This window comes from Salvia splendens, chromosome 20 (genome assembly GCF_004379255.2).
Source record: "Salvia splendens isolate huo1 chromosome 20, SspV2, whole genome shotgun sequence".
Taxonomy (NCBI): Eukaryota; Viridiplantae; Streptophyta; class Magnoliopsida; order Lamiales; family Lamiaceae; genus Salvia; species Salvia splendens.
Genome location: NC_056051.1, coordinates 7,508,705 through 7,534,692, shown reverse-complemented (window position 1 = coordinate 7,534,692; position 25,988 = coordinate 7,508,705). Strand labels below are relative to the sequence as shown.

The window sequence follows — 25,988 nt, the reverse complement described above, 5'->3', positions numbered from 1 at the left end:
GTCAATATGTTCGGCGTTTCAACAAAGAAAACACGCCATTTACAAATGCGTTTTTTTATTTATACACGCCAACCAAGTTGGCGTGTTTAATCGTAATTACAATCCAAGAGCATACACCCAAAATACGGCACAAGTATAAAACGCCATCATCGTTGGCGTATTTACCTTAAAACACGCCAATGACGTTGGCGTATTTACTAATAAAAACGCCAATGTGGTTGGCGTTTTTCCCATTTGTGGAATAGATAACAAAATGGGTACATTTACGTAATATTTAGTGTAAACTCCCCCATAAACCCGAATTTCCCATTAGTCTTTTTATTCTTCTTCACTCAAATAAACAACTCTCTTCTCTTTCTCTCTCTAAAAAAGAAAGATCCTCATAAATTGATATGCGTCTCGGATTCGGAATCACAGCTCCAATTTTAAAATTAGATCAAATTAACACCCAGTTCGTTCGGAATCTGGTGTTTTAGGTTAATTTTTGGGATCGATCGAGCTTGAAGAAAAGCGATAAGCAGATTCCAGGGAAGTGCTCAAATTGATTGGATCGATTTGCAGGTGATTTCACTATATCTCTTTTTCTTAATCATCGTGACTGAATAGATAGTTGAATCATCTGTTGAATTAATTAAATTGATGAGGGAAATAATTGAGGCTTTTGTTAAGCTGTTTTGATTTGAAGGTGATTGTGCGCCCATATGTTTGTATGACGAAATTCCAAGAAACAGCCTCATGGAGATTTTTATCCGCCATTTGTACCCCGAAAAAAAAAGTTTCCAGATAGGGGAAAGACGCGACAAGCTGTCGCGTGTTTTAACTAAATACGCTTGAAGCTCTCGCGTGTTTAATTAAACACGCATCAGGCTCTCGCATGTATATGTAACACGCGACACGCTCTCGCGTCTTTAAGCAAACACGCGACACGCTCTCGCGTGTTTCCCTTGAATTACAAAGTCGGTCCAGAAGGCAGAAACCTCACTTTCGACCTCACTTCCACCTCGCTCATTCTCTCCCTCTCAGCGACGGCCAACGTCTCTAGCCGGCGAAAATCGAAGTGAATCCGATATTTTGATGCTCTAATTCCTAATTTAAGTGGTGTTAGGTAATTTTTGACTATTAATTTCAATTATCATTGCTATATGTTAGTTAGGTATAGATTTAGGGTTTATGGCATTGAACTTGGTATTGAATTTTCGGTTTTAATTTTGTTCAATATTTATTTAAGTATGTTGAATTTATAGTATATGATGTTATGTCGTACTTATTTTGCAGGTTTAATGGTGTTTGTGAGTTTATATTGGGATGGGAAAATTATTCAGCTCCCAGGTTTGGGTGTTGCTTATGATCCCCTCGTGCAAAATCATTTATTATATTGAATGAAAAGATATCTTATTATCAGCTTGTTTCAATGATATGTGAAAAAATTGGAATTGAGTTGGATGCACGTACGATTGATTTAACATGAAGGCATCCTGTGGTTTTTAGTGGAGTAGTGAATTATATAGCTACACCAGTGGATGATAATTTGTTAGAGTATATGTTTGCTGAAAATCCACGTCAAATTGAACTTTTTATTGAATATACTCATGTTACCACTGCGTTGCAATTTGAACCTCATATAACTCATCATGATGTTGGAACGTCTAGGAGAGATGCTTATCCTAGTTTTGATGTCGGGACATCTAGGAGGGATGATGAATATCATAGCTTTGAATTCAACACATCTGGGAGGGATGTTGCTGAACCAGTAGATGTACCAAATGTGACATTTGATGGTTATTATGGTTCAGATGGTTCTGATAATTGTGATGGTTCAGATGGTTCTGATAATTGTGATGGTACAGATGGTTCTGATAATTGTGATGGTGCAGATAATGTTGATGGTGCAGATGGTTCTGACTGTGATGGTTCTGATGGTTCTCAACCAAGTGATCCTGATTATAGTGCAGAATCATGTGAAGATTCTACAGACGACGAGACACTTGATATGATGGTTGAGAATTATGTACAACCATCTGTTCGTGGGGAGCAATCTGTTCCCGACTATGTGCCTGAAGGGTTACCATTTTTTCGATCATTACCATGTGAAGGCAGCCGAGGTTACTTTTCAGAAGACCATGGTTTGGTTGAAGAAGATATGTGGTATTGGGATGAGGATAATCCGAGACATATAGATGTGGGAACAAAATTTGATAGCAAATTGCAGTTGAAAACTGCTGTCACATTATGGCATGTGGGAACAGGTCGGATGTATGAGGTTATGGATAGTAAATCAAGAAGATGGCATGCAGTTTGTAGGGACCCATTTGGTCCGAAAAGAAAAGGCAGGGACCTTGGGCAACGCTACCTATGTAATTGGGAGGTTAAAGCAACGTTTAAGAAACGTGATGGTAGCTGGTCTATCAACTCATGGGTTGATCGTCATTGCTGTATGGGAGATCACGATCCAAGTGAACATGTTAATCTTACATCATCCATGATTGCTCTCTGTATTCAAAGTCAAATTGAAAACGATGCTGAATTCAAGCCTTCTGCAGTACTTACATATATCATAGATAAATTTCACGTGAAAATCAGCTATAAGAAAGCATGGTACGCTCGCAGAAAAGCTATTGAGCTTGTATATGGTGGGTGGGAGGGATCATTCAGACAACTCCCCAGCTACCTGACTGAGTTGCAAACTCAAAATCCGGGGACAATCGTTGAGTGGTTGCATGACCCTGTATTGAGTCAAGGTAATACAAAGGTGTTCCGCTACGTATTTTGGGCATTTGGGCCAGCAATAGAGGTGTTCCAAGTAGCAAAGCCGGTCTTATCAGTTGATGGGACTCACCTGCGTGGAAGACTGAAAGGTAAATTACTTGCTGCAGTAGGTTACGATACAAATAAGAACTGTTTGCCTGTTGCTTTTGCTATTGTTGATGAAGAAACAAACGAGAGTTGGAGTTGGTTTTTGAATCTTGTGAGAGTGCATATTATAAAGCATGACCAGGAAGTGTGCATAATAAGTGACAGACATCAAGGCATTATAAATGCCATGAAGTCTGATGTGTGGAAAGAGGTACCAGTTGGTTATCATCGATACTGTTTAATTCACGTTAGATCGAATGTGTTACAAAGACACAAAGGCCCCGGAGTGAAGAAATGGGTATGGATAATGGGTGAAGTAATTGAGGAGCGGAGATATTGGACTGCAAGGCGTGAATTAGAAAAGGTGAGTCCAGAAGCTCTGAGGTACCTCGAAACCACCATATATAGATCACAGTGGACTATGGCACACGACCAATTTCGTCGATGGGGTGAGACATCTACTTACATGGCCGAGTGTTATAACAATGTGTTGTTATCTGCGAGGGAACTCCCAATTAGAGCTATCATTGATATTACATTCTGGCGGACCATCAACTGGTTTGTTAACCGAACGACTCTAGCCAAACAATGTCAGACGCCTTTGACACCGTGGGCTTGGGAGTTATTTCAGAAGAATGACCGTCGAGGGAGACGTCATCATGTTAGGACTACAAGCATAGCACGTGGAACTTATGATGTGCTAACCTATCACAGAGGTCCGGGTAGAGGCCATAATATACATGTTGTAGATTACCGTGAAAAGAGATGCTCGTGTGGAAAGTGGCAGACCTGGAGAAGCCCAAGAGCTCTTCACATAAACCCCTCCACCCAGTTTCACAAAACCCATTTCCTGTGAAGGGTACTCCATCTACACGTAAAGCCCATAATACTTGAACGTCTTGTAATGTAATGGTAGTTTCCCCTACGGGAAGATGGAATGTATGTGTCTCTGGCCTCCAACGCTCAACCAATGCTGTGATCAAAGCATGATCTACATCCAGAGCCTTACCACAGAAAAGAACTCCACCTAAACCAAATCTACAGACATAATCAATCACGCGTCTGTGATGATTATCGATTTCCCAGAAATGTCCCTTAAAGCGCCGAATATTGAAAGATGTTGTTTCCTCGCCTGCCCACGCCTTGCGTGATATATGACTGTGCTGATAATGCAATACAGAAGGATCTTCTGGTCCATATCGCGACATCCTAATATAATCAAAATTTAACATGTTTAATTATAAACCAAATTTTATAAAAAAAAAATTAACTTAATAAATTCAACCAAATTCAATAATTCAAAACCAAAATATCAACCATGTTCAACAAATCAACACCATATTCAACCATGTTCAATAATTCAACAATAATTCAACCAAATTCAATAATTCAAAACCAAATTCAATAATTCAACAAAATATCAATCACATTCACCAAATTCAACAAAACAACACCAAATTTAACAAAGTAACACCTTATTCGACCATGTTCAATAATTCAACAATAATTCAACCAAATTCAATAATTCAACAAAATATCAATCACATTCACCAAATTAACACCAAATTCAACAAAATAACACTTCAACAAAGTAATACCTTATTCGACCATGTTCAATAATTCAACAATAATTCAACCAAATTCAATAATTCAAAACCAAATTCAATAATTCAACAAAATATCAATCACACTCACCAAATTAACACCAAATTCAACAAAATAACACCAAATTCAACAAAGTAACACCTTATTCGACCGTATTCAACACTTCAACAAAACATCAACCAAATTGAATAATTCAACATCAAATACAACCAATTTCAAGATAAAATCAACCAAATTGAATAATTCATCACCAAATTCAACCAAATTCAACAAAATACTTTCTACCCCATGAACCCTAACTATTATACCCACCTAAAATATACCAATAAAAATCGAAAGTACGGGTTGAAAGTTTCCTAACAACACTTCAAATTGGAATAGGAGAGCTAAATATCGGATTAGGCTTCGAATTTCGCCGATTTTCGGAAGAATTTCGCCGATTTTCGCCGTTTTTCGCTGCTGCTTCGCGTTTTGTGGTATGTTCTGCCTTCTGGACGGATTTTGTGAAGCAAGGGAGACACGCGAGAGCGTGTTGCGTCTTTGCTTTAAACACGCGAGAGGAAGGCACGTCTCTCCTTTAATACACGCGAGAGGAATATGCGTGTTTTATTTAAACACGCGAGAGGAAGACGCGTCTCTCCTTTAATACACGCGAGAGGAATATGCGTGTTTTATTTAAACACGCATTACGCTAATGCGTCTATACTTTTAAAACACGCGACAGCTTCTCGCGTCTTTCCTATGTCTGGAAACTTTTTTTTTCAGGGTACAAATGGCGGATAAATTTTGCCATGACGTCCTTTCTTGGAATTTTGCCATGTTTGTATATATTCCTCTGCGAGGAAATTGGCAGATTTTTTAATCTACTTTGAGTTTCTCCTTCTGTGTTTGACAAACTGCAAAAATCTGAGATTGTGAAGCAAATTATGCATATAGTCATCAGTTGAACACCAGATTTGGATTTGCTATTTTGAAAATTCGTCAAATTTCTATGTAGTTTGTTTGTGCAAATTGTTGTTCAAAAAAGCCTCTACCATCAAACTGAATTATAGTAAAAGTAGCATATCGAACTCAAATTTATAAATTTCAGCCACCATCGCATCAATAAGCTTTCTGGATCCGTCCAACGTTGGGCGTCGCATATATAACAAAATTGCACTATCATTTTGTCTTAGGTTTGAAGAGGCTATGATGGGAGTGGTGAACAAGTTTGTGATTGCATCCATGTGCATGTTTGCAGCTCCTCTCGCGATTCTATATGGATTCAAACACAATTTCTTACCCTGTAAGGCTCCTTTACCTATTACTCGTATCATTGTTACATGCTGCTGTTGTGAATATGATGATATTATTGGTAAGCATTTATCTTCTATAAATTCATATTCCTGAAGTTCCAGTTTTACCATGGTTGTAAATTGTTGAAAATTGACAACAATGTGTTTAGTTACAGTCAAGCAGATCGCGTATATTGGTATAAAATCCTTGATTTCAAGTTGTAGAAGGAACTAGCATTTGCGGGTTCTATATAATTAGGATTTCGGCCTGCACTGTGCAACTACGTTCCTTGCATTAAACATTTGAACTTTCGGCATATCTTCAAATAGAGTGAGATTGTCTCATGAGATCAAGATTAGATTACTTTTGCTGAATTAGGCGACCTAATTGTTCAATTTCATCGTATGTGGTGGATAATCTTATCGTATTATCTATTATCTACCTAAGCTATACCTTCGAATCCCATCTCGTGTCAAGACATCCCAAGCGTGCATCCAACCTAGCGTATGAAAAATGGCTCAGTGTATTTCCTTGCTGCAAAATCTGCAGGAGCGACTCACATAAGAATAAAATTTCTTCATTACATGAACGAATGTACAAGTAGATGTGTTTATTATCACTTTCATGGTTGTTACTGATGTAGTCATTTGCACTGCGCACACAGGTTCTAATGAGCTCCCCTCGGAGTCTGTGACTCTGTGGAGCGGAATCCTCGCCGTCTTCTCCGTCAACGCGGTCACAGCATTCTACATCTACATGGCCCTGAAAGAGCCCTCAAGCAAACCTGAGCCAGATCTTAAGTTCGTTGCAGAGGCGGAGGCCAGCATAAAGCAATCGCAACCAAGCGAAGCAGCAGATCGTTCCAAACACGAGTAGCCCTTCTTAATCGGGGTTGGCCGCATAGTTTCTAGAAGCTTCTATGTCAAGTTTGTTGCTGAGTTTTTAGGTCTTAATTATTGTGAATTTTAGGGTGTTAATTAGATTCACAAAGCAAGTTATACATTACCAAAAATACTACTTTCTGCAGTGGCGGATCCAGGGGGGGCAGGAGGGGGCGGTCGCCCCCTCCACGCGACTAATTTTCCCTTATCTCGGATGTATATTTTCCATATCCGCCCCCTCCGTTGTCTCCGACGTTGCTCCGTTGACCGAAAAAAAATAACCATTATCTCCCAAGCTCAATTGAAATAAAATTTTAAAACTCAACTTAAGCCCAATTAAAAAAGAACTAAAAGCCCAATCGTATCTACCTTTTTAATTAAGGCCCAACTTCAATCAAATGAGGAGGAGGGTCCAATTAGAAAATAGCCTCCCAATCCCATGACCATCCGTCGGCCTCTCCTTTTCTCTCTCAAATTCATCTTCACAAAACAAATCCCCAATCCAAAACCCTAGCCTCTCTTCCTCTCGGTGGATCTCGACGGGTAAGGCTATTATAATTTATATCTCTACCACCAAAACCTTGAAATTGACGCATTTGATCAAAAATTGAAGATTATTGATGCTGATACTTTGATAATTAAAGCTCAAGTTCAGGTTATCAGGTATAATTCGAAGGTGTGTTGTGTTTTAAAATTCAAATTCATGTCTTTTAATTTGTAGATTTAGGCATTTAGCCATTGAGGAAAGATTAAATATTTTCCTTTTGGAATAGGAAAAAAAAGTAGCTTAGAAGATTAGTGGTGTATATATAAAACATTGAGTGGGTTCCATGTGGCATGTGGTAAATGCTAATGACAAAGTGTGGTCCCATGGATAGTATAAAGTGAGTAAATGATAGTTACTTTATTATAATATTTTATAATTATACCTTTTTTGTTTCATTAGGTATGGAGAAATATTTTGAAAAAAGACCAAGATTTTTGGATTCTTGTCCAGAACTAGAAGCACATATTGCTGAAGAAAATTTGATGGAGAATGATGATATAAATGAAAGTGAAATCAAGGCTGATCCTGGTTTGCGAAAACCAATTGCAGAATATGGTGTGAATATCCGGGATCGTATTCGTAGAGAATATGTAGCAAAAGGCCCTTGTCAACCAAAGGGTAATATTTTTCAAAAAACGCGTCAAGGAAAAGATAATAGGAGTTTAGAGATGCTTGGTACAAAGATTATGATTGGCTAGAATATAGTGAATCGAAACATGCCGCATATTGCTTTTACTGTTTTCTTTTCAAGCGTGGTTATGTGGCACCGGGAGATGAAGCCTTCACTAGTTGTGGTTTTTCTAATTGGAAAAAAGCACTAGAAAAATTCAAGGCACATGTTGGGGATAAAAGTACTGCACACAACAAAGCAAGGATAGAATATGAAAATTTTGTCAATCAAAGGCAAAGTGTGACTTATGTTGTAAGTAGAGGTATGACAACAAAAGAAAAGGAATATCGAATTCGATTGACTGCAACTGTTGATGTAGTTCGTTTTCTTTTGATTCAAGGTTTGCCTTTTAGGGGACATGACGAGTCATCTACGTCTTTGAACAAAGGTAATTTTCTTGAGTTATTAGAATGGTATGGTTTGAGGAATGATGAAGTTGGTAAAGTGATTTTGAAAAATGCCCCTAGAAATAACCAAATGACTTCTCCATCAGTCCAAAAAGATATGGCTAATGCTTGTGCGGTGGAAACCACACTTGATATATTGGGAGAACTTGGAGACAGACACTTTTCAATCCTAGTTGATGAGTCACGTGATTGCTCAACAAAGGAGCAAATGGCAATTGTCATAAGATTTGTGAACAAGGATGGCCAGATAATTGAAAGGTTTTTAGCTTTGGTTCATGTAAAAAAAACTACATCAGTTTGTTTGAAAGAGGCAATTGACTCCGTATTTGCTAAGTTTAAGTTATCTTTGTCAAGATTGAGAGGCCAAGGATACGATGGAGCATCAAACATGCGAGGTGAATGCAATAGATTGAAAGCACTAATTTTAAAGGAAAATCCATCAGCTTGGTATGTCCATTGTTTTGCCCACCAACTTCAATTGGTATGTGTGGCCGTGTGCAAGACAAATCAATATGTTTGTGATTTTTTCAGTTATCTTATCTCGATTGTCACAACATGTGGTTCTTCTTGCAAAAGGGCTGATATGATTCGACAAATTGAGCACGATAGACTAGTTGAAATGATAGAGAATGGGGAAATCGGTACTGGTAGAGGCCAAAATCAAGAAACTTCTTTGAAGAGACCAGGTGATACTCGATGGGGATCTCATTATGTCACCGTGATTCGTCTTGCAAATATGTGGCAGTCAGTAACCGAAGTACTTGAAAACGTACTTGTTGATGGAGAAGAATATGAAACAAGGGGCAAAGCTGTAGGTCTCGTACAGAAAATGGAGACTTTTGAATTTGTATTCATCCTTATGTTGATGAAACATTTGTTGGGGGTTATTCAACCATTGTCTTGTGCCTTGCAACAAAGAGATCAAGATATTTTAAATGCGATTTTCTTGATAGAGAATGTGAAAGAAAGCTTGAGATCATTTCGAGAATTTGGATGGGATACTTTCTTGCAAGAAGTGAATGATTTTTGTGGGGCAAATGACATTTCAATAACAAACATGGATGATGATGCTCCAAAGCGGATTAGTAAGAGGAATGGTTCAAACATCAAGAACTACCATCATTATCGCGTTGAAATATTTTGTCAGGTAATTTGAAATTTAATATCTTATTCATTTACTAAATTAGAATCATCTTGATATATAATCTTTCTTGTGTGTCAATTAGGTCGTCGACTTACTTACACAAGAGATGGAAAATCGTTTCTCTGAGGCATCCACAGACTTGCTAAGTTGTATGGCATGCCTCGATCCAAAAAATGATTTCGCTGCTTTTAATGTTCATAAGCTTGTTCATCTTGCTACTCTTTACCCAAAGGACTTCACATCGACTCAACATACTGAATTGTTTAAACAACTTGAAACTTTTGTTGATGTTGTGAGAAGAGATGCACGATTGAATGGTATTGAAGATTTGGCTAGCCTATCTCAGAAGATTGTTGAAACCAAGAAAGATAAAGTTTTTCCGTTGGTTTATCGTCTGATTGAGTTGGTATTGATCTTACCTGTAGCGACTGCATCTGTTGAAAGAGTATTTTCAGCAATGAAATTTGTCAAGACTGACTTGCGGAATAGGATGGGAGATGAGTGGTTGAATGACAGTTTGGTAGTATACAATGAAAGATCCATCTTTGCTAGTGTTTCTAATGAAAGAATCTTGAAACGTTTTCAAGATATGGATACCCGTAGAAATCAGTTGTCTCGGTTAACAGATGCTAGAGCTACTTGAATTGTAATAGACTTTCATTTTGCTAAAAAAACATATTGAAGTATTATATTTAATATTTTATTATTTAATATTTCATTATTTTATTCCGCCCCCTCCGTTTTTTAATCCTGGATCCGCCACTGACTTTCTGCAAGTATACTGACATGCAATGTAGTACACTCTCTATTCCACTATAGTTGATTCATATTCTTTCTTGAGTTACACTATAGTTGAGTCATTTTATTTTCTAGCAAAACACAACACATGTCCTCTTTTTTCATCTCTCACATCCACTTAACTCATTTAACACTATTTTCCTTAAATCTCATGCTCAATAAAAATGTCTCTAGTACATAAGGACAGTGGAAGTAGATTAAATGTTTTAAAACTATTCAAAAATAATTTTCTTTCATGTCACACTTTTTTATTAGTTTGTATTAGAAAATATCTCACATTTTTAAAACAAAAGGTCTTTCATATAGTAATATATAAAAATTGCTAATTTTTATTCACTTAATACGCAAAACATCTCATAAAATTTCATATCATCGTGACATCTACCTTGGTACAGAAGGAGTACTTAAAAATGGTAAATTCATTGTTTAAAAGGTTTTGAACTTAAAACAAGGCAAAATAGATTGAGAAATCAAAACTCGAAAATAACGTAGTAAATGGGAAAACTCCTAATTTGTTGCGGTAACTACTATCATGTTTCCAATTTACTTATTGATTGAGTTTCTGAGTTATTAGGGATCTCACGTTGTTTTACTCTCTCCAGGCTTTAGTCACTAATCTATTATATCCTCTAAGTAGCGAAATAAACATACAATTAGCTTCTAACCTGATTCAATGATCAACCCTTTGAACTATAACCTCTTGATGTGGAAATAAGATATACAAATCTTGTCTGGCGAAATTACAATGGAAAATAAAATAAGGAAATTACACGAAAAATAACTGAACATAATTACACGGAAAACTTGTGGAAAGTGGTAAGTCGAGTCGAGGAGTCCTCTTTCCGCAAGACGAGATACGCCCCGGTAGAGCTCTCGGTTTGGCGTGTCGTCCCCAAAGATAAAGCGGCTTCGTCTCTGAAGTAGCAGCACCGCTAGCAACAGAGCTCCGGCGAACGGGAGTAAGGCGGGGGAAGAGCTTCGACGGGGAAGATTATGCAGAGAGGGAGATAGCGTGAATGCAAGATGCTTGTGTATGTTCTGTGTAGAATGCAATGGATGCATGCCTATTTATAGGCCAAGTCCACCTGCAGGGCATTGATGGAGTCAACAGCCATTATGTGTGCAATGATGGCTTGACTGTAACCGCCGGGGGTTATTGACTGGTGCACTAGCCAGTGGGAGCTGAAGAGACACGATGCACCTGGACATGCTACACGACGGGATACACTGTGGACCGTCGGGGTCCATCGGGGACCTTTTGTCTCCCGTTATGCGTAGGGGTCCAGCGGGGACCTTTTGACTCCCGTTGTGTGTCAGGGTATCGGGGTCCAGCGGGAACCTTTTGTCTCCCGTCATGCGTCGGGGTCCAGCGGGACCATGACGTGGACTAGGACCCATCGGGGATAGCGTGGAGTTTGGGGTGGTCTAAAAAGAACAAACGAGGCTCGAACCACGCTCAACGACCAGCTCCAAAGAACAGCCCAAAGACCAATTGCCAAGATCCAAGGCACCCGGCACCCGGTGCATGGGGCACGGGTCACGGTGCGCGGGTCGCGGGCGGGCGGCGGCGGCGTGCGCGTGTGGGCTCTTTCACCCGTCTTATTCCACGATAATTATTACACATGATAATTCATCTTATTAAATACTTCATCAAAGAAGTTTATCATCCTCGATCTGGGATAATTAACACCTAGTTAATTAATCCCTTAGTCTTTTCACATAGCTCATTTCTAGCTTTATTGTTACCAACTTTAATATATTATTTCTCACTCACCGGGAATCGGATTTGAGAAAATGAATATACTACGGTCATCTACTCGGAACGTAGATCGACGTTATTACATTTAATTTTATAAAATTAAATGTCTTGTACTCCCTCCGTCCCGCACTACTCGCACATTTCCTTTTGGGCACGGAGATTAAGGAATGAGTGATAGACAAAGTCAACAATTACGGCTGTAGGTATAAATTTTTACTAAAAATGGAAAGAGTGCAAATAACTTGGGACGCCCAGAAAGAAAATAAGTGCAAGTAGTGCGGGACGGAGGGAGTAATATTTATTATTAGTCAAAAATCATTTGACCAAGCACAAATCCAACAATCCCCACATGAGTGGAAATTGCCAAATGCATATGTATGCAGACACAAGCTCAACCCTCAAGAGGTATGTAAGCATAAGGATAGGTAGTTTTTGACTTTGAACCATTCATAGTCAATACCATCGGATACACAGGCGGACTAGTAGCGCGATGCTTTGAACTATTCCTCAACGGCGTGCACCGAGACAATGATGTTAACACTTAAACACCTCAAATGTCTCACGGTATTATGCCGTCGACGAATGTGTCGAGACTTACCATTGTACAAGCCACTGTTTGCCCTCCCAATAGCGGCTTGGCTATCACAGTGAATTAACACTGGAGGCACGGGCTTTGACCAACATGAAATATCTTCAAGGAAGTTTTTAAGCCATTCGACTTCTTCCACGGCTTTATCTAAAGCTATGAATTCAGATTCCATAGTGGATCGGGCTATACATGTCTATTTCGTGGATTTCCACGAGACAGCACCACCCCCAATAGTAAAGACATATCCACTTGTTGAAAGTGAGTCTTTGTTATAGGATATCCAATTTGCATCGCAGTACCCTTCAAGTACCGGGGGGTATCTCGAAAAGTGTAGCCCATGATTTTGAGTATACTTGAGATACCTCAAAACTCTTACAGGAGCTTTCCAATGCTCTTTGCTTGGATTGCCCGTATAACGACTCAACTTGTTCACGACCCAAGCAATATCAGGTCGAGTGCAATTAGTAAGATACATAATGCATCCAATGACCCGTGCATAATCTTCTTGTGCAACGGACTCACCCCGGTTCTTGCTCAAGTGAACATTGAGCTCTGTAGGCGTCTTAGCCGGGATACCATCATAGGCATTGAACCTCTTTAATATTTTCTCAACATAATGAGATTGTGTTAATGTGATTCCTTCGGATGTTCTTAGAATTTTCATTCCAAGAATTACATCGGCTAGACCCATGATGAGCATGCAGGTGTGCAGGTGTCGTGTGAAGCAAGGGTGTATCCTACTGATCAGGATAGAAACCCCAGCTAAGTCTGAACCTAGCTATCAAAGAAATTCTTCAACCCACTTCTACTGATTAGTATAGTGGAGGTAAGGGTCGAATCCCACAGAGATGATGCGTTTGGGTAATTGTGGTGATATTCTGGAAGGGTTTGATTAGCTACCACGCTTGGGTTAAGATTCTATCTAGACAGAAATTAAAGTGTGTACTCTACTGACTGGGTGGTGTGAAAGTGAACGACATGTGGCTGTGTACGTGAGAGTGGGGGACAAGGTGTTTCAGGGACATGTGGAAAGTAGGTAGTTACTATAAAAGGCTAAACAGAATATCAGAGAAAAAGTAGTGGTTGGGTGGCTACACAGTCAGGTCTGTAGGGTACCAGCATGAAAAGCAAAGGACAAAAGTCAAAAGCAACTAAAAAGCAAAAGTGGTCCCAAACTTGGATGTGGATGTTGTCTTCTTCAACAAGCACGAACAAAATCAAACAAACTCAGATTCCATAGATGAAATTACAGATTAACAACTCCACAATTCAGATCCACAAATTAACTCACTAAAATTCAAAGATTAAACAAGCGAAATTGAGAACTACACATACTGGACGACATGCAAGGTGGCAGAATCACGTAAACTCAGATTTCGCACTTAATCACTTCAGAAATTAGATCTAAACAACAAACTTAACTACAAACTCAGATCGAACAACTCCAAATGAAATCATGCCTTCAATACTTAGAAACAACCGCAACAACTAGATCTAAGCTACCTAGGCAGAATGAAACAGATTCAACAGAAAGAGATGCATAAAAACAACTTCATCGCATAAAACGTTTGGATCTGAATGAAACATTTCAAAAGATCACAAGTACTGAAAATGCAACAGATCCAACGAAAGGAAAACAAGTAAAGGTTAACTAAGAAAGCGAATAAAGATTGTTTTGTCACTCCGGGCGATGAAACTGCTACGACTACGGAATAAACTGGCTGGAACGGTGGAAGGCGAATCTCCGGTCGACTTTTGGAAACTTCAGGTAATCATGGCTGTGGCGAGGAATGAGAAGATGTAGGACAATGCTGAAGGAAACTGATCTACCGAGAGAAAATATTCTAACTAAGAGTGGAGTGTCTTTTTTTTCTCTCTCCAAGTGGCTTGCTTTTATAGGGAGGTCTGCCCTTGATTTTTAGGGTAGACTCTCTTCCTGAAATGACTCATTTGCCCTTGTTTGTGGTTGATCCTTCCCAACAATCCTTCTTCTCCATCTCGAGCCTTTTCTGGCATGCATCCTGATCAGTATTGCACCCTTCTGGTGCTCTTTTCACCTGAGTTATCGGAAACCCTTCCTTCTGACTGGAACCCTTTCCCTGCACACTTTAGCAACTGTTTTGCAGATATAATCCAATTATGCACGTATACTGACCAGTAACCAAGGCCTAGAATGCGACTTATCAAACTGCTCACACTTACCACAGGCTTGTCCTCAAGCGTGAAGAACAAACAAAAAGAAATAAGTCGAATTCTAGCCTGGTTACACCCCTGACCGACTCTATCCTAAACTAGACTCTAAACTATGACGCAAAGAAAAACACATTCATGACGGACAAACACATATAAACAGACACACAAGCACTTAAACACATTGATCGGGCTACATTTTCAACCATCCCTCCCCTTGGGATCAGGTGCAATCCTGCCTTAGACAGCCTTGAACTTCTGTCGCCTCCCTTTTCCTTCCCAGTCAATATATCTGCTCGTCAAGATTACCCAAACTCTCGGCCAAACACCAGATTCGCTCAGTCACTCATTCCTCACCAGGGATGTTAGGATTGTCTTCTCTCAAAATGCTGAACCACAGATGCTTCGGACTCAGATCTCACGTGCAGCTCCTAAAGGGCTTTAAGGTTTGTAATGGGGCTATTGGTTTGTAGTGTTTGGGGTGGATGTTCCTAAGGCACTAAGGTTCCAAAAACTACTACTTTATTTTGATGTGGGGGAACTGTGTGCATTTGAGCTCTTGGCTGTTGCTTCTTTTTGGCTGGACGTTTCCTGATATTGGACTCCAACTAGTCAGTAGCTTCTTTGTGGCTTCGCCACCCTTATTCCTTCTTCCTTCTTTTGTGGTCAAGTGTGTTCGACCATTTTCTTCATCAATTTTTTTATTGTGGCTTCGCCACCCTTATTCCTTTTTTTTTGGGACCCTGAATTTCTCTTGGTCAATTTTCTCATTTCCTCTTGATTTTTGTCTCCAGTTGGAATCTCTTGTATGTCCTCCTGGCCAGTCGCCTTCTTGCCTTATGATTCGCACACACACAGTTCCAGTGGCTAGTGAGTTATATCTGGGTATAGATTTGGCTAGAAAGAGGGGTTCTAAGGGATGATTTTTTTTCGGATGGGGGTTTCCTACTACCTTCAGAACTTGCTACACGCGGTCACCTTACCCTAGGCATCATGTGGCAGCCACTCTTTTCTTTACTAATTGGTGGAAAGTGGTTCCACTTAGGCTTATAACTCACCATTTAAGAGGGTTTTTTTATCTGGCTCTAAGGAAGAGTTTTTCTCACATACTTGCATCATCTATACTGACTAGGAGATACTAAGGGGGTGGTTTCCATTGTCCAGCATGCCTTATCTCCCTCAATTCCCCTCACCGTCAGTTCGAGGCAGTTGAGTTTTAAGCCCAATCAACACGTATATACAAACCTAGACCTAGACAAACACTGATACATACAAAAACACAGACCAAACATATATACATGTCATACTGGCCATTGTATCCCCCCTCCCACTTCACAAGTTTCTGCCCTCGGATACGGCTGTGAAGTGGAAAATTGGAATGGCTAGTATGGGCGACATACAGACACAAAAATAAACAAGGACAAAACAAGCTTAGGCTAAAACTTCTCACACTTAGAATATGCAATAGGCTAAGTGGGAGAGTTGAAAACCTAAACAGAATTAAACAAACACAAACACATATATACACAAACTCCGCACACTTAGGCTATGCAATAGGCTAAGTGCGAGTTAACATGCATATGACAAGAAAATAAACACATACTCATGCGCCAAAGTAGCAAACCCTGTACTTCTCACACTTAGACTGTTGAATAGGCTAAGTGTTGTGAATGGGGTTTGCACTCACATACTACACAAAATTACTCTACCTAAAACAACAAAACAACAAATAAAACTAAAACTGAAAAAGATAAAGAAACACTAACTGGTCAGTGGGGTGGTCACATATTCCTTCTGCTCCTCCTCGGGGCAGGGCTGGGTGTAGGTGGTTCTTCTGGTTCCTCTTCCTCGGTATCGGACTGACTCTCCTCAGATTCTGTCGGTTCATTGACACCTTCTTCTTCTGGCTCTTCTACTTCCTTCTCGATTACCTGTGGTTCATCATTCTGGCCTCCATCAGTCTGGTCTCCCTCGCCGCTCGTTCCAGCTCCCTTAACTATCTTTCCTTCTGCCAACTCCTTCAGAATACTTTCCATCACATTCGTCAGACGGGTCAACTCCGCTTTGGCTTGCATGTTCTCCTCTGCTAACTCTGCTACCGCCCTTTCTAGGGTCGCTTGCCTCTGGGCCTGAACCTGCGCGCCTTGGCCTGCTGCTGCGCGACCAGTAGGGACAGCCTCTTCTGCCATAGCGTAGAAACGCGGGACTCCCTCCCTGATGTAGACGGTATTTGTTCGGACGAAGAAAGGTATATCAAACGGGCCAGGAGGATCCACCATATTCAGGGGGGACAAATCGTCAGCCTCCACAATGGTGACATTGTTCCTCACAAAGACTCCCAACAGGTGGCACAGGGAAAGATTTCTAGCAGGATGTGTAGCGATGAGATGGCACTGATAGGCTGACCAATAACCCAGATGTAATCTCCTTCCGCGCTTGGCGCACCAAAGGAGGTAAAGTTCTGTCATCGACGTCCGGACGACTGAATTTGACTGCCCTAGCAGGTTGAAGTCCAGGTAGAGTTGGACCAGGCGCAAGATGGGGTTGTTGAAATGAATGGAGCGGGATATAGTATATGAAAACTGCCCAGCAGCTGGGTGAGTGAGTTCCTCCCATGCCTCCTGGGGTTCAAAGTCAATGTGCCTGTGGGGAATCCCCCTTTCCCTACCTCTCCATTCCGGCCCTATGGCCTCCTCTAAACTACACATCTCCAATCTGACCGTCCATTCAATCAAGCTCATGCGCACCTCTCTCCCGAATAACCTAAAACTTATTGACTCCTCGTCCAAATCGGTAGTGACCCTGAATCTAAAGGTCGTGAAAAACTCCTTTGCCAACCTTATAGGTATATTCGGATCCTTGTTCTCTAACAGCCAATCAAAACCCAACGCGCGCAAATTTAACAAGAAAGGCTCACGGGCATTCAATTCATCAAGGGAAGGGAAATAAAGTACCTTCCCGCTCTTGATTTGCTTGCTGCCGTTGTCCTTGTCATCAAACGCATCCTGTAGCTTTTTCGTGCTAGAGTGCTTCATGTCCTCAATTAGCTCGTCAGTGAGCTCCACCTTCCAACGCCGGTACTTCAATCTCTCCACCGGAGGATGTATCAGCTCCCGATGGTTGTGTGGAAGCTGCTGTTCACCATACTCTTCATCCTATAGGGAGACGTCATTGTCGGATCCCGACTCTTCACTGGCAGTATATTCGCTGTCGCTCGGCTCCCTTCGGCGCGGTGGGGCTCTCTGATCTGGTTTCGTGATGACGACGCCTGCGTTGACTGTGTGTTGCTTCTTGCGGCTTGGCTTCTTTGTAACAGGGGCTTTCCCCTTCTTTTTTCTTTCCTCGCGGTACCTGTCCTCATTTCCGTCTTCATCTTCTTCCGGTCTCTTCTCTATTTGTGTTGAAGGCTTGTCCTGGGCAGTAGGCTGGGTCTCCACGCGGATATGGGTACGGTCATCTCTTGGCTCATCGTGACCTACCGACTCAAATGCGAGGTCCAGACCCTCAGCCATCTTATCAGTCTCCTCTCTCTGGTCACTCGGCGTGGGGGTGACCACTTCGGTTGCCGTCGAAGCATCTTCCAAGTTAGTAGTTGATAAGGATTGCTCCCTAGGTTTTGTAGGAGTAGTCCTTTCTTCTTCACTCGAAACCTCCACTGCATCCGCTGCTGTGTTTGCTTTCGCCTTGCTGGATGTCCATTTCCCTAGGCATCTTTGCGACACTCTCTTCGGCTTCGGCCGTTCTGCCTTAAGATCGCTCTTCAACACCAATTTCCTTTTAACTGCCTTCGGTTTCGACACTGGAGGTGCCACTGGCTCTAGCTCCTCTGTTCGTACTACGGTCTCATCCTTCTCGATGTGTGCATCACTCTCCCCTGCTTCTGGCTAGGGAGTCGCTGACTTCGGCTCTCCTTCTACGGTCTGCTTTTCTTCCTCCTCGTCTTCTGTTTGGTGGGCTAAGCCTTCTGAGTCGTTTACCGTGCTAGCTTCTTCACCTCCTCCTACTGCCTTTGATGCGAGGTCCAGATGTGCTTTCCCTCCTTCTTCTAGCCTGATGTGGTGCATACAGACATCAGAGCTTATTCCCACCAAATCTGTAAGGCTACATCCAATTGCTCTTTTGTTCTTGCTTAGCACAGTCAGTAGTTTCGTCTCTTGCTCTTCCGTAAGGCTGCTGCTGATAATCACCGGGTATGAGTCTTCCTCCCCGAGGAAGACACACTTCAGGTTTGCTGGCAGTTTCTTTAAATCAACTTGTGGGGAAAGTGTGTCTGCAGGTAGAAGGTTTTTTGCAGCATCCCCCTGTTTTTCTAATTCACCATCTGAGAATTCCTCTGTACTGGCTGGTAGTTGAACCCCTGCGGCTCCAATAAATTCTGATTTATGATAAAAGTCCATAATTGCTCCTTCTATCTCTTCATCAGTCAACCCTTGGCTCCTGATCAGATCGCACCATGCAGCTGCTTCTACATCAGTCTGTCCATACACATCCAACGCTTGGAGTTTTTCCTGCAATAATTCGGTCCCAAGAAAATCTTGGACTAGGGGGTCAATTACATCAACATAACATAGATTTTCAGAATCGATAGGCTTCTTCATGGCCTCATTGATATCAAAAGTGAATTTCTCTCCATGAAAATCAATGCAAATTGTCTCCTCTGCCATGTCCACAATTGTCTTCGTTGTCCTAAAAAACGGTCTCCCTAACAATATACCACTAGACTCCCTAGCTTCAGACTCACTCATCTTGATCACATAAAAGTCAGCAGGGTAAGTAAAATTATGCACTCTCACCAATACATTTTCCAGCACGCCCTCTGGATTTATGCATGACCTATCAGCCAGTTGGATTAACACCCTAGTATTTGACAACTTTACTCCCTTCAATCGATTATAGACTGATAATGGCATAATATTTATAGATGCTCCCAGATCACACATTTATAGATTATTCCTTCCACCATGATCTTTTCATCCTTCTGGGCCTTCCCGGCTATGAATTCTTTGATAAATTTCCCAAGCGAGGGTAGCTTCACGGCTTGGAGGAATGGTATGGTGACATCCAGCTTCCCAAAAATCGACAGGTAATCTACTGGGTTCTCTTTCTTTCTCTTAGTCACGAAACGGTAAGGGAATGGTTTTTTCCCTTTTGCCTCATCTACCGGTTCTTCAACAGCCTTTCCGGAGTCTCTCTTGGGCACATTCTGGGCTTGAGTCTCTTTCGTGGGTTCCATTTCTTTAGGAGGGTCTCCCCTAGGCAGTTCGCCTTTGGTTTTGTCTTTTCCCGACGGCGCTTCATCCAAGAAAAATAGATCTTGCATATGAGGCAGAGGTTTGTTGAGCTCTCCTTTCGAGACAACGTCTCTCAGTAACCTTGTTCCACTAGTGTCTCCACTGGGTTTCCTCGGTTGGGGTCCCTCATAGGCAGTGCCGGACCGCAGGGTGACCTTGCTCACGTTTGCCTTATCAGGCACATGGACTGTAGACGGGAGTTTCCCTGAATTCCCCTTCATTTCACCCATTGAACTCGCCAGCTGGGCTAATTGCCTATTCTTCATATCTATGTTCGCCTTATGCTCCTTCTGGGCATTCTGCATCCCCTGCACTACTTCATTATTGGACTGCAACTCACCCTTGATACTCTGCTGCGAAGCGAGCAGTTCTCCCATCATGTCCTCCATAGATCTTCTTGACCTGTTAAGATATTGGGACTGATTTGGTCCTTGATGCTGGTTGTACTGGGAATTTTGGTTGTGCTGGTAATTCTGGAAGTTTTGCTGGTTTTGGTTAGGTGGGTATTGGTTATACTGGGCAGGAGGGTTGTACTGGTCTTGGTGATATTGATTCTGGTTCTGGCTTTGGAACTGGTTCTGGTTCTGCTGGTGTTGGGGACCTTGATTATACTAATTCTGGTAATTTTAGAAGTTTCTTTGGTGTGGTGGCACATAGACAGGGTTTGAGTTTTGGTTCTGTGGGTTTTGGTTATGGGGTTGTTGGTTCCTTCCTGACCAGTTAGATTAGTGGTCGGGATTTGCTGGGCCGCAGTTGGGATTTTGGTTCGGGTGGGGGTTGTATTGGTTCTGACCTTGACCTTGGTTTTGGTTTTGGTTCCCATCTCTCCATCGAAAATTTGGATGGTCCCTCCATGGTGCGTCCCGCTGTCTCCCCGGGATCCAATTCCTACTAGAATTATAGTACCCTGCAGCATTGACTTGCTCCATATTGACGAAGTCATTCAGCTGAGCATAGGTTGGCCCTTGACTTCCATGCTCTGTACCCTCATAGCTCCCAGTTTGGGAAGGTGGTGGAGTGTTCTTCTCGATCGCGCTCAGGAGCGTCTTTTTCAGCTCTTCCATCTTCAAGTCCATCTTCTGTTCTATCTTCTGCTCCTGGTCAGTAGACGACGCACTCGCAATCCTTTCTCTGCTATATCCATCTCTCGAATTGTCGTACTCCTTCTTCGCGCTTAGAAGCTTCTCTAGGACCTTTTTCACTTCGCTAACTCTCAGTTGCTTGAAGCTTCCTCCTGACGACGAGTTTGCCAGATCTTTTGTTGCCTTATTCATCCCCTCATAAAAGGTATGATGTATCTATCTCTATATCTGCCATACGATGGTTCGGACATGCGTCCAAAAGACTCATATACTTCGCCCAATAATCACTCAGGGGTTCATCGTAACCTTGCTTCACACTGGTTATCTCTCTCTTCAACGCACTCGTCTTAGATGACGGGAAAAATTCACCTAAGAAGGCGGACTTGAAATAGGCCCAACTTTCGATGGAGTCGGGTGGCAGGCGCATGAACCATGTGTTGGCCTCCCCCTTTAGGACGAACGGCAAGGCCTTCTCTGTGCCTTACAAATCTTACAGAACTCATGAAGGAACTCGTAGGGCCCTTTATAGCTCTTTCCACAATACGTGGGTAGAATTGCGATAACATGGGGCTTCACATCGCAGGTTGTCTGTCCCGGGGTGACAACTATAGCTTGCGGCGGTTCTCCTTCGGTGTGCGCGTTAAGCGATCTGATCTCTGGATCATCATCTACCGGGGCAGCCATCCTCCTTAGATTACCTTCCAACTGTAGTACCACTTCTGGTATTCCTCCTTCTATCGTGTCTTGATCTTCGTCACTACTTGTGCCTAAGTTAGACAGAGCTGTCGACAGGCCAGAATGAGTGGTCACAAGTATAGTTCCTCGTTGGAGTAACTTCGGTCTCCAATGGTCAGGAGCCGAGCTGCTTCTCATAAACTGAAATAAAAAGAAAAGAGAAAAGTTATACACAATATATACGCCAAAGTATCACACACAATAACAGCTAACAACGCCATTCATCCCCGGCAACGGCGCCATTTGATGAGCATGCAGGTGTGCAGGTGTCGTGTAAAGCAATGGTGTATCCTACTGATCAGGATAGAAACCCCAGCTAAGTCTGAACTTGGCTATCAAAGAAATTCCTCAACCCACTTCTACTGATTAGTATAGTGGAGGTAAGGGTCGAATCCCACAGAGATGATGCGTTTGGGTAATTGTGGTGATATTCTGGAAGGGTTTGGTTAGCTACCACGCTTGGGTTGAGATTCTATCTAGACAGGAATTAAAGGATGTACTCTACTGACTGGGTGGTGTGAAAGTGAACGACATGTGGCTGTGTACGTGAGAGTGGGGGACAAGGTGTTTCAGGGACATGTGGAAATTAGGTAGTTACTATAAAAGGATAAACAGAATATCAGAGAAAAAGTGGTGGTTGGGTGGCTACACAGTCAGGTCTGTAGGGTACCAGCATGAAAAGCAAAGGATAAAAGCAAAAAGCAACTAAAAAGCAAAAGTGGTCCCAAACTTGGATGTGGATGTTGTCTTCTTCAACAAGCACGAACAAAATCAAACAAACTCAGATTTCATAGATGAAATTACAGATTAACAACTCCACAATTCAGATCCACAAATTAACTCACTAAAATTCAAAGATTAAACAAGCGAAATCGAGAACAACACATACTGGACGACATGCAAGGTGGCAGAATCACGTAAACTCAGATTTCGCACTTAATCACTTCAGAAATTTGATCTAAACAACAAACTTAACTACAAACTCAGATCGAACAACTCCAAATGAAATCATGCCTTCAACACTTAGAAACAACTAGATCTAAGCTACCTAGGCAGAATGAAACAGATTCAACAGAAAGAGATGCATAAAAACAACTTCATCGCATAAAACGTTTGGATCTGAACGAAACATTTCAAAAGATCACAAGTACTGAAAATGCAACAGATCCAACGAAAGGAAAACAAGTAAAGGTTAACTAAGAAAGCGAATAAAGATTGTTTTGCCACTCCGGGCGATGAAACTGCTACGACTACGGAATAAACTGGCTGGAACGGTGGAAGGCGAATCTCCGGCGGACTTCTGGAAACTTCAGGTGATCATGGCTGTGGCGAGGAATGAGAAGATGTAGGACAATGCTGAAGGAAACTGATCTACCGAGAGAAAATATTCTAACTAAGAGTGGAGTGTCTTTTTTTTCTCTCCAAGTGGCTTGATTTTTAGGGTAGACTCTCTTCGTGAAATGACTCTTTTGCCCTTGTTTGTGGTTGATCCTTCCCAGCAATCCTTCTTCTCCATCTCGAGCCTTTTCTGGCATGCATCCTGATCAGTATTGCACCCTTCTGGCACTCTTTTCACCTGAGTTATCCGAAATCCTTCCTTCTGACTGGAACCCTTTCCCTGCACACTTTAGCAACTGTTTTTTACAGATATAATCCAATTATGCACGTATACTGACCAGTAACCAAGGCCTAATGCGACTTATCAACCCGTATCCTTCATGTCGAAGTTTCTCTTTAACATGGCTTTCGTGTCGTTAATCACTTGGGTGTTACTACCCATGATTAACATATCATCAACGTAGAGACATACTATAACGTATCCATTATCTGTGTTCTTAATGTAGACACATTTGTCACATTTGTTGATTTTAAATCCATTTGATAACATCACGTTATCAAATTTCAAGTGCCACTGCAACGGTGCTTGTTTAAATCCATAGAGGGATTTAACCAGCTTGCATACCTTTTTCTCTTGTCCAGGTACTACAAAACCTTCAGTTTGTTCCATATAGATTTCATCTTCAAGGTCACCATTTAGAAACGCAGTCTTAACATCCATTTGATGAATCTCAAGATTGTGTACAGCAGCAATCATGATAAGCACTCGAATTGATGTAATCCTCATTACAGGTGAGTAGGTATCGAAGAAATTGTACCCTTCCTTTTGTTAAAGCCTTTAACTACCAGTCTAGCTTTATAGTTGTCCACTGTTCCATCGGCCTTAAACTTTCTTTTAAGGGCCCATTTGCATCCTAAAGGTTTAGCACCTTCAGGTAGATCAATCAACACCCATGTGTGGCTTAGCAAAATTGAATCAATTTCGCTTTGAACAGCTTCTTTCCAATGCAACCCGTCTGGGCCAGCAAAGGCTACTTTTATCGATGTTGGTTCTTTATCCAACATAAATGCAATATAGTCAGGACCAAATGTCTTTGGTGTTCTGACCCTGCTACCACGTCTTAGTACTGCATCGTTTGGATCATGCCTTGTTCGCTTGCGCGATTCAGGCTCTTCATCCACTGATTTAGAACCAGTGGCTTCATCCTCAATTCTTGTCTCAGAATTGGGTGCAATATTTTCCTTATCTTTGCGAGGAAATATATTTTCAAAAAATATAGCATTTCTTGACTCGATCGTTGTTCCCTCGGTCACAGACGGTATTTCAGACTTGTGGACAATGAATCGATATGCACTACTATTAAGTGCATACCCAATAAAGATACAATCAACCGTTTTAGGACCGATTGTAACTTCTTTGGGAGGAGGAACCATTACTTTAACCAAACACCCCCACACTTTGAGGTATTTGTAGGATGACTTCCTTCCCTTCCACAGCTCATAAGGAGTAACGTCCTTACCTTTGCGTGAGATTTTGTTTAGGATGTAATTGGCTGTCAAAACAGCTTCCCCACACATGTTCTGGGGCATCCCCGAACTGATTAGTAACGCATTCATCATCTCTTTGAGAGTTTGATTCTTGCGTTCTGCAACACCATTAGATTGTGGTGAATATGGTGCAGTCGTTTGGTGAATAATACCACTTGCATTGCATAATTCCTCAAACGGGGCTACATATCCACCACCTCTATCACTTCGAATCATTTTGATTTTACATCCAAGTTGATTCTCGACTTCATTCTTATAATTTTTGAATGCTTCTATTGCTTCGTCTTTACTTCTTAAAAGATAGACATAACAATATCATGTGCAATCATCTATGAATGTGATAAAGTATTTTTTACCACCTCTCGTTTGCACCAATTTTAAGTCTCATACGTCTGTGTGAATTAATTCAAGGGGTTTTGTGTTCCGTTCAACCAAATAAAACGGTAACTTAGTCATTTTCGCCTCAAGACAAGTTTCAAATTTGTTTTGAGTTTCTACTTCATTTGCCTTTAGTAAATCTAAACTTACTAATCTTTTAATGACATTTGGATTTATATGTCACAATCTATTGTGCCACAAGTTAGAACACTCAGCCAAGTAAGAAAAAGTAGATGCATTCTTATTATTAGCCAACGGCTTAGGGACATGGCGTACAGCTACACTAAGCTTGAAGAGTCCGTCGGTTACAAAGTCTTTTCCGAGTGACTTTCCAAACTTGTACAAAGAAAACTTATCAGATTCAAATACAAGTTTAAACCCCTTATTCACTAGTATTGATCCTCACACTAGGTTCTTGCGGATGTCCGGGACGTGCAGCACATCCTTCAAAGTGATGGTGACGCCGGACGTCATCACGAGAATCACGTATCCAATGCCGAAGACTTGAGATGAGGCTTGATTCCCCATATAGATCTTCCTCCCTTCAACTGCAGTGTAGGAGGCGAACTTGCTCTTATCGGCACAAACGTGGGCAGTAGCTCCAGTGACGATATACCAGCCACCTTTGTTATCAACAAGGTTGACTTCTTCCGTGACCACAACAACAAGGTCACTTTCATCCCAGTCCTTGAACTCTTTTTCAACAACGTGGGCAGCCGGCTTCTTCTTCGGCTTGCGGCAGTCCTTGGAAAAGTGGTCAGGTTTGCCACAGTTGTAGCAGTTGCCTTCAACCTTCCTCGCAGGCTGCTTCTTCTTGCCCTTGTCCTTTGCAATTGGACGGGAGCGTTTGTTGGAGGGACCGCCCCGCTCCAACAGATTGGCCATTGCAACAGGTGGG

At 41.6% G+C, this 25,988-nt stretch overlaps 3 protein-coding genes across 5 annotated transcripts; 2 read left to right on the top strand and 1 right to left on the bottom strand.

Moving 5' to 3' along the window:
• Positions 1 to 332: 332 nt before the first annotated feature.
• Positions 333 to 6,939, top strand: LOC121782977. Of its 3 annotated transcripts, none has more exons than XR_006046499.1 (5): positions 333 to 561; positions 686 to 1,105; positions 1,276 to 1,329; positions 5,634 to 5,743; positions 6,398 to 6,844. XR_006046499.1 is itself a non-coding variant. In XM_042180992.1 (3 exons), the coding sequence occupies exons 1-2, from the start codon at positions 1,541 to 1,543 to the stop codon at positions 5,648 to 5,650; spliced, it is 1,332 nt and encodes a 443-aa protein (XP_042036926.1). In that variant the 5' UTR covers positions 1,337 to 1,540; the 3' UTR covers positions 5,651 to 5,743; positions 6,398 to 6,939. The 3 variants fall into 3 exon arrangements, 1 of the variants encoding a protein (XP_042036926.1); XR_006046498.1 differs by having other exon boundaries at positions 670 to 1,105; XM_042180992.1 differs by lacking the exons at positions 333 to 561; positions 686 to 1,105; positions 1,276 to 1,329 and adding an exon at positions 1,337 to 2,855 and having other exon boundaries at positions 6,398 to 6,939.
• A 1,756-nt stretch (positions 6,940 to 8,695) lies between these two features.
• LOC121781997 lies at positions 8,696 to 10,065 on the top strand. The gene is made up of 2 exons (XM_042179696.1): positions 8,696 to 9,385; positions 9,465 to 10,065. The coding sequence occupies exons 1-2, from the start codon at positions 8,822 to 8,824 to the stop codon at positions 10,023 to 10,025; spliced, it is 1,125 nt and encodes a 374-aa protein (XP_042035630.1). The 5' UTR covers positions 8,696 to 8,821; the 3' UTR covers positions 10,026 to 10,065.
• Positions 10,066 to 17,873: 7,808 nt separating this feature from the next.
• On the bottom strand, positions 17,874 to 21,283 carry LOC121781399. The gene is made up of 3 exons (XM_042179148.1): positions 21,127 to 21,283; positions 18,696 to 19,075; positions 17,874 to 18,602 (listed from the first exon to the last, which is right to left on the bottom strand). Exons 1-3 carry the CDS (start codon positions 21,281 to 21,283, stop codon positions 17,874 to 17,876), a joined length of 1,266 nt encoding a protein of 421 aa, XP_042035082.1.
• Between the last annotated feature and the right edge of the window lie 4,705 nt (positions 21,284 to 25,988).

Coding starts and splice junctions, on each gene's coding strand:
- LOC121782977 (XM_042180992.1), top strand. CDS start 1,541: ATGTTTGCTGAAAATCCACGTCAAATTGAACTTTTTATTGAATATACT.
- LOC121781997 (XM_042179696.1), top strand. CDS start 8,822: ATGATTCGACAAATTGAGCACGATAGACTAGTTGAAATGATAGAGAAT. Junction 9,386..9,464: donor GCGTTGAAATATTTTGTCAG/GTAATTTGAAAT, acceptor TGTGTCAATTAG/GTCGTCGACTTACTTACACA.
- LOC121781399 (XM_042179148.1), bottom strand. CDS start 21,283: ATGAATAAGGCAACAAAAGATCTGGCAAACTCGTCGTCAGGAGGAAGC. Junction 19,076..21,126: donor TAGCAGAGAAAGGATTGCGA/GTGCGTCGTCTA, acceptor TTGGAGCCGCAG/GGGTTCAACTACCAGCCAGT. Junction 18,603..18,695: donor GAGGTGAAGAAGCTAGCACG/GTAAACGACTCA, acceptor GCGACTCCCTAG/CCAGAAGCAGGGGAGAGTGA.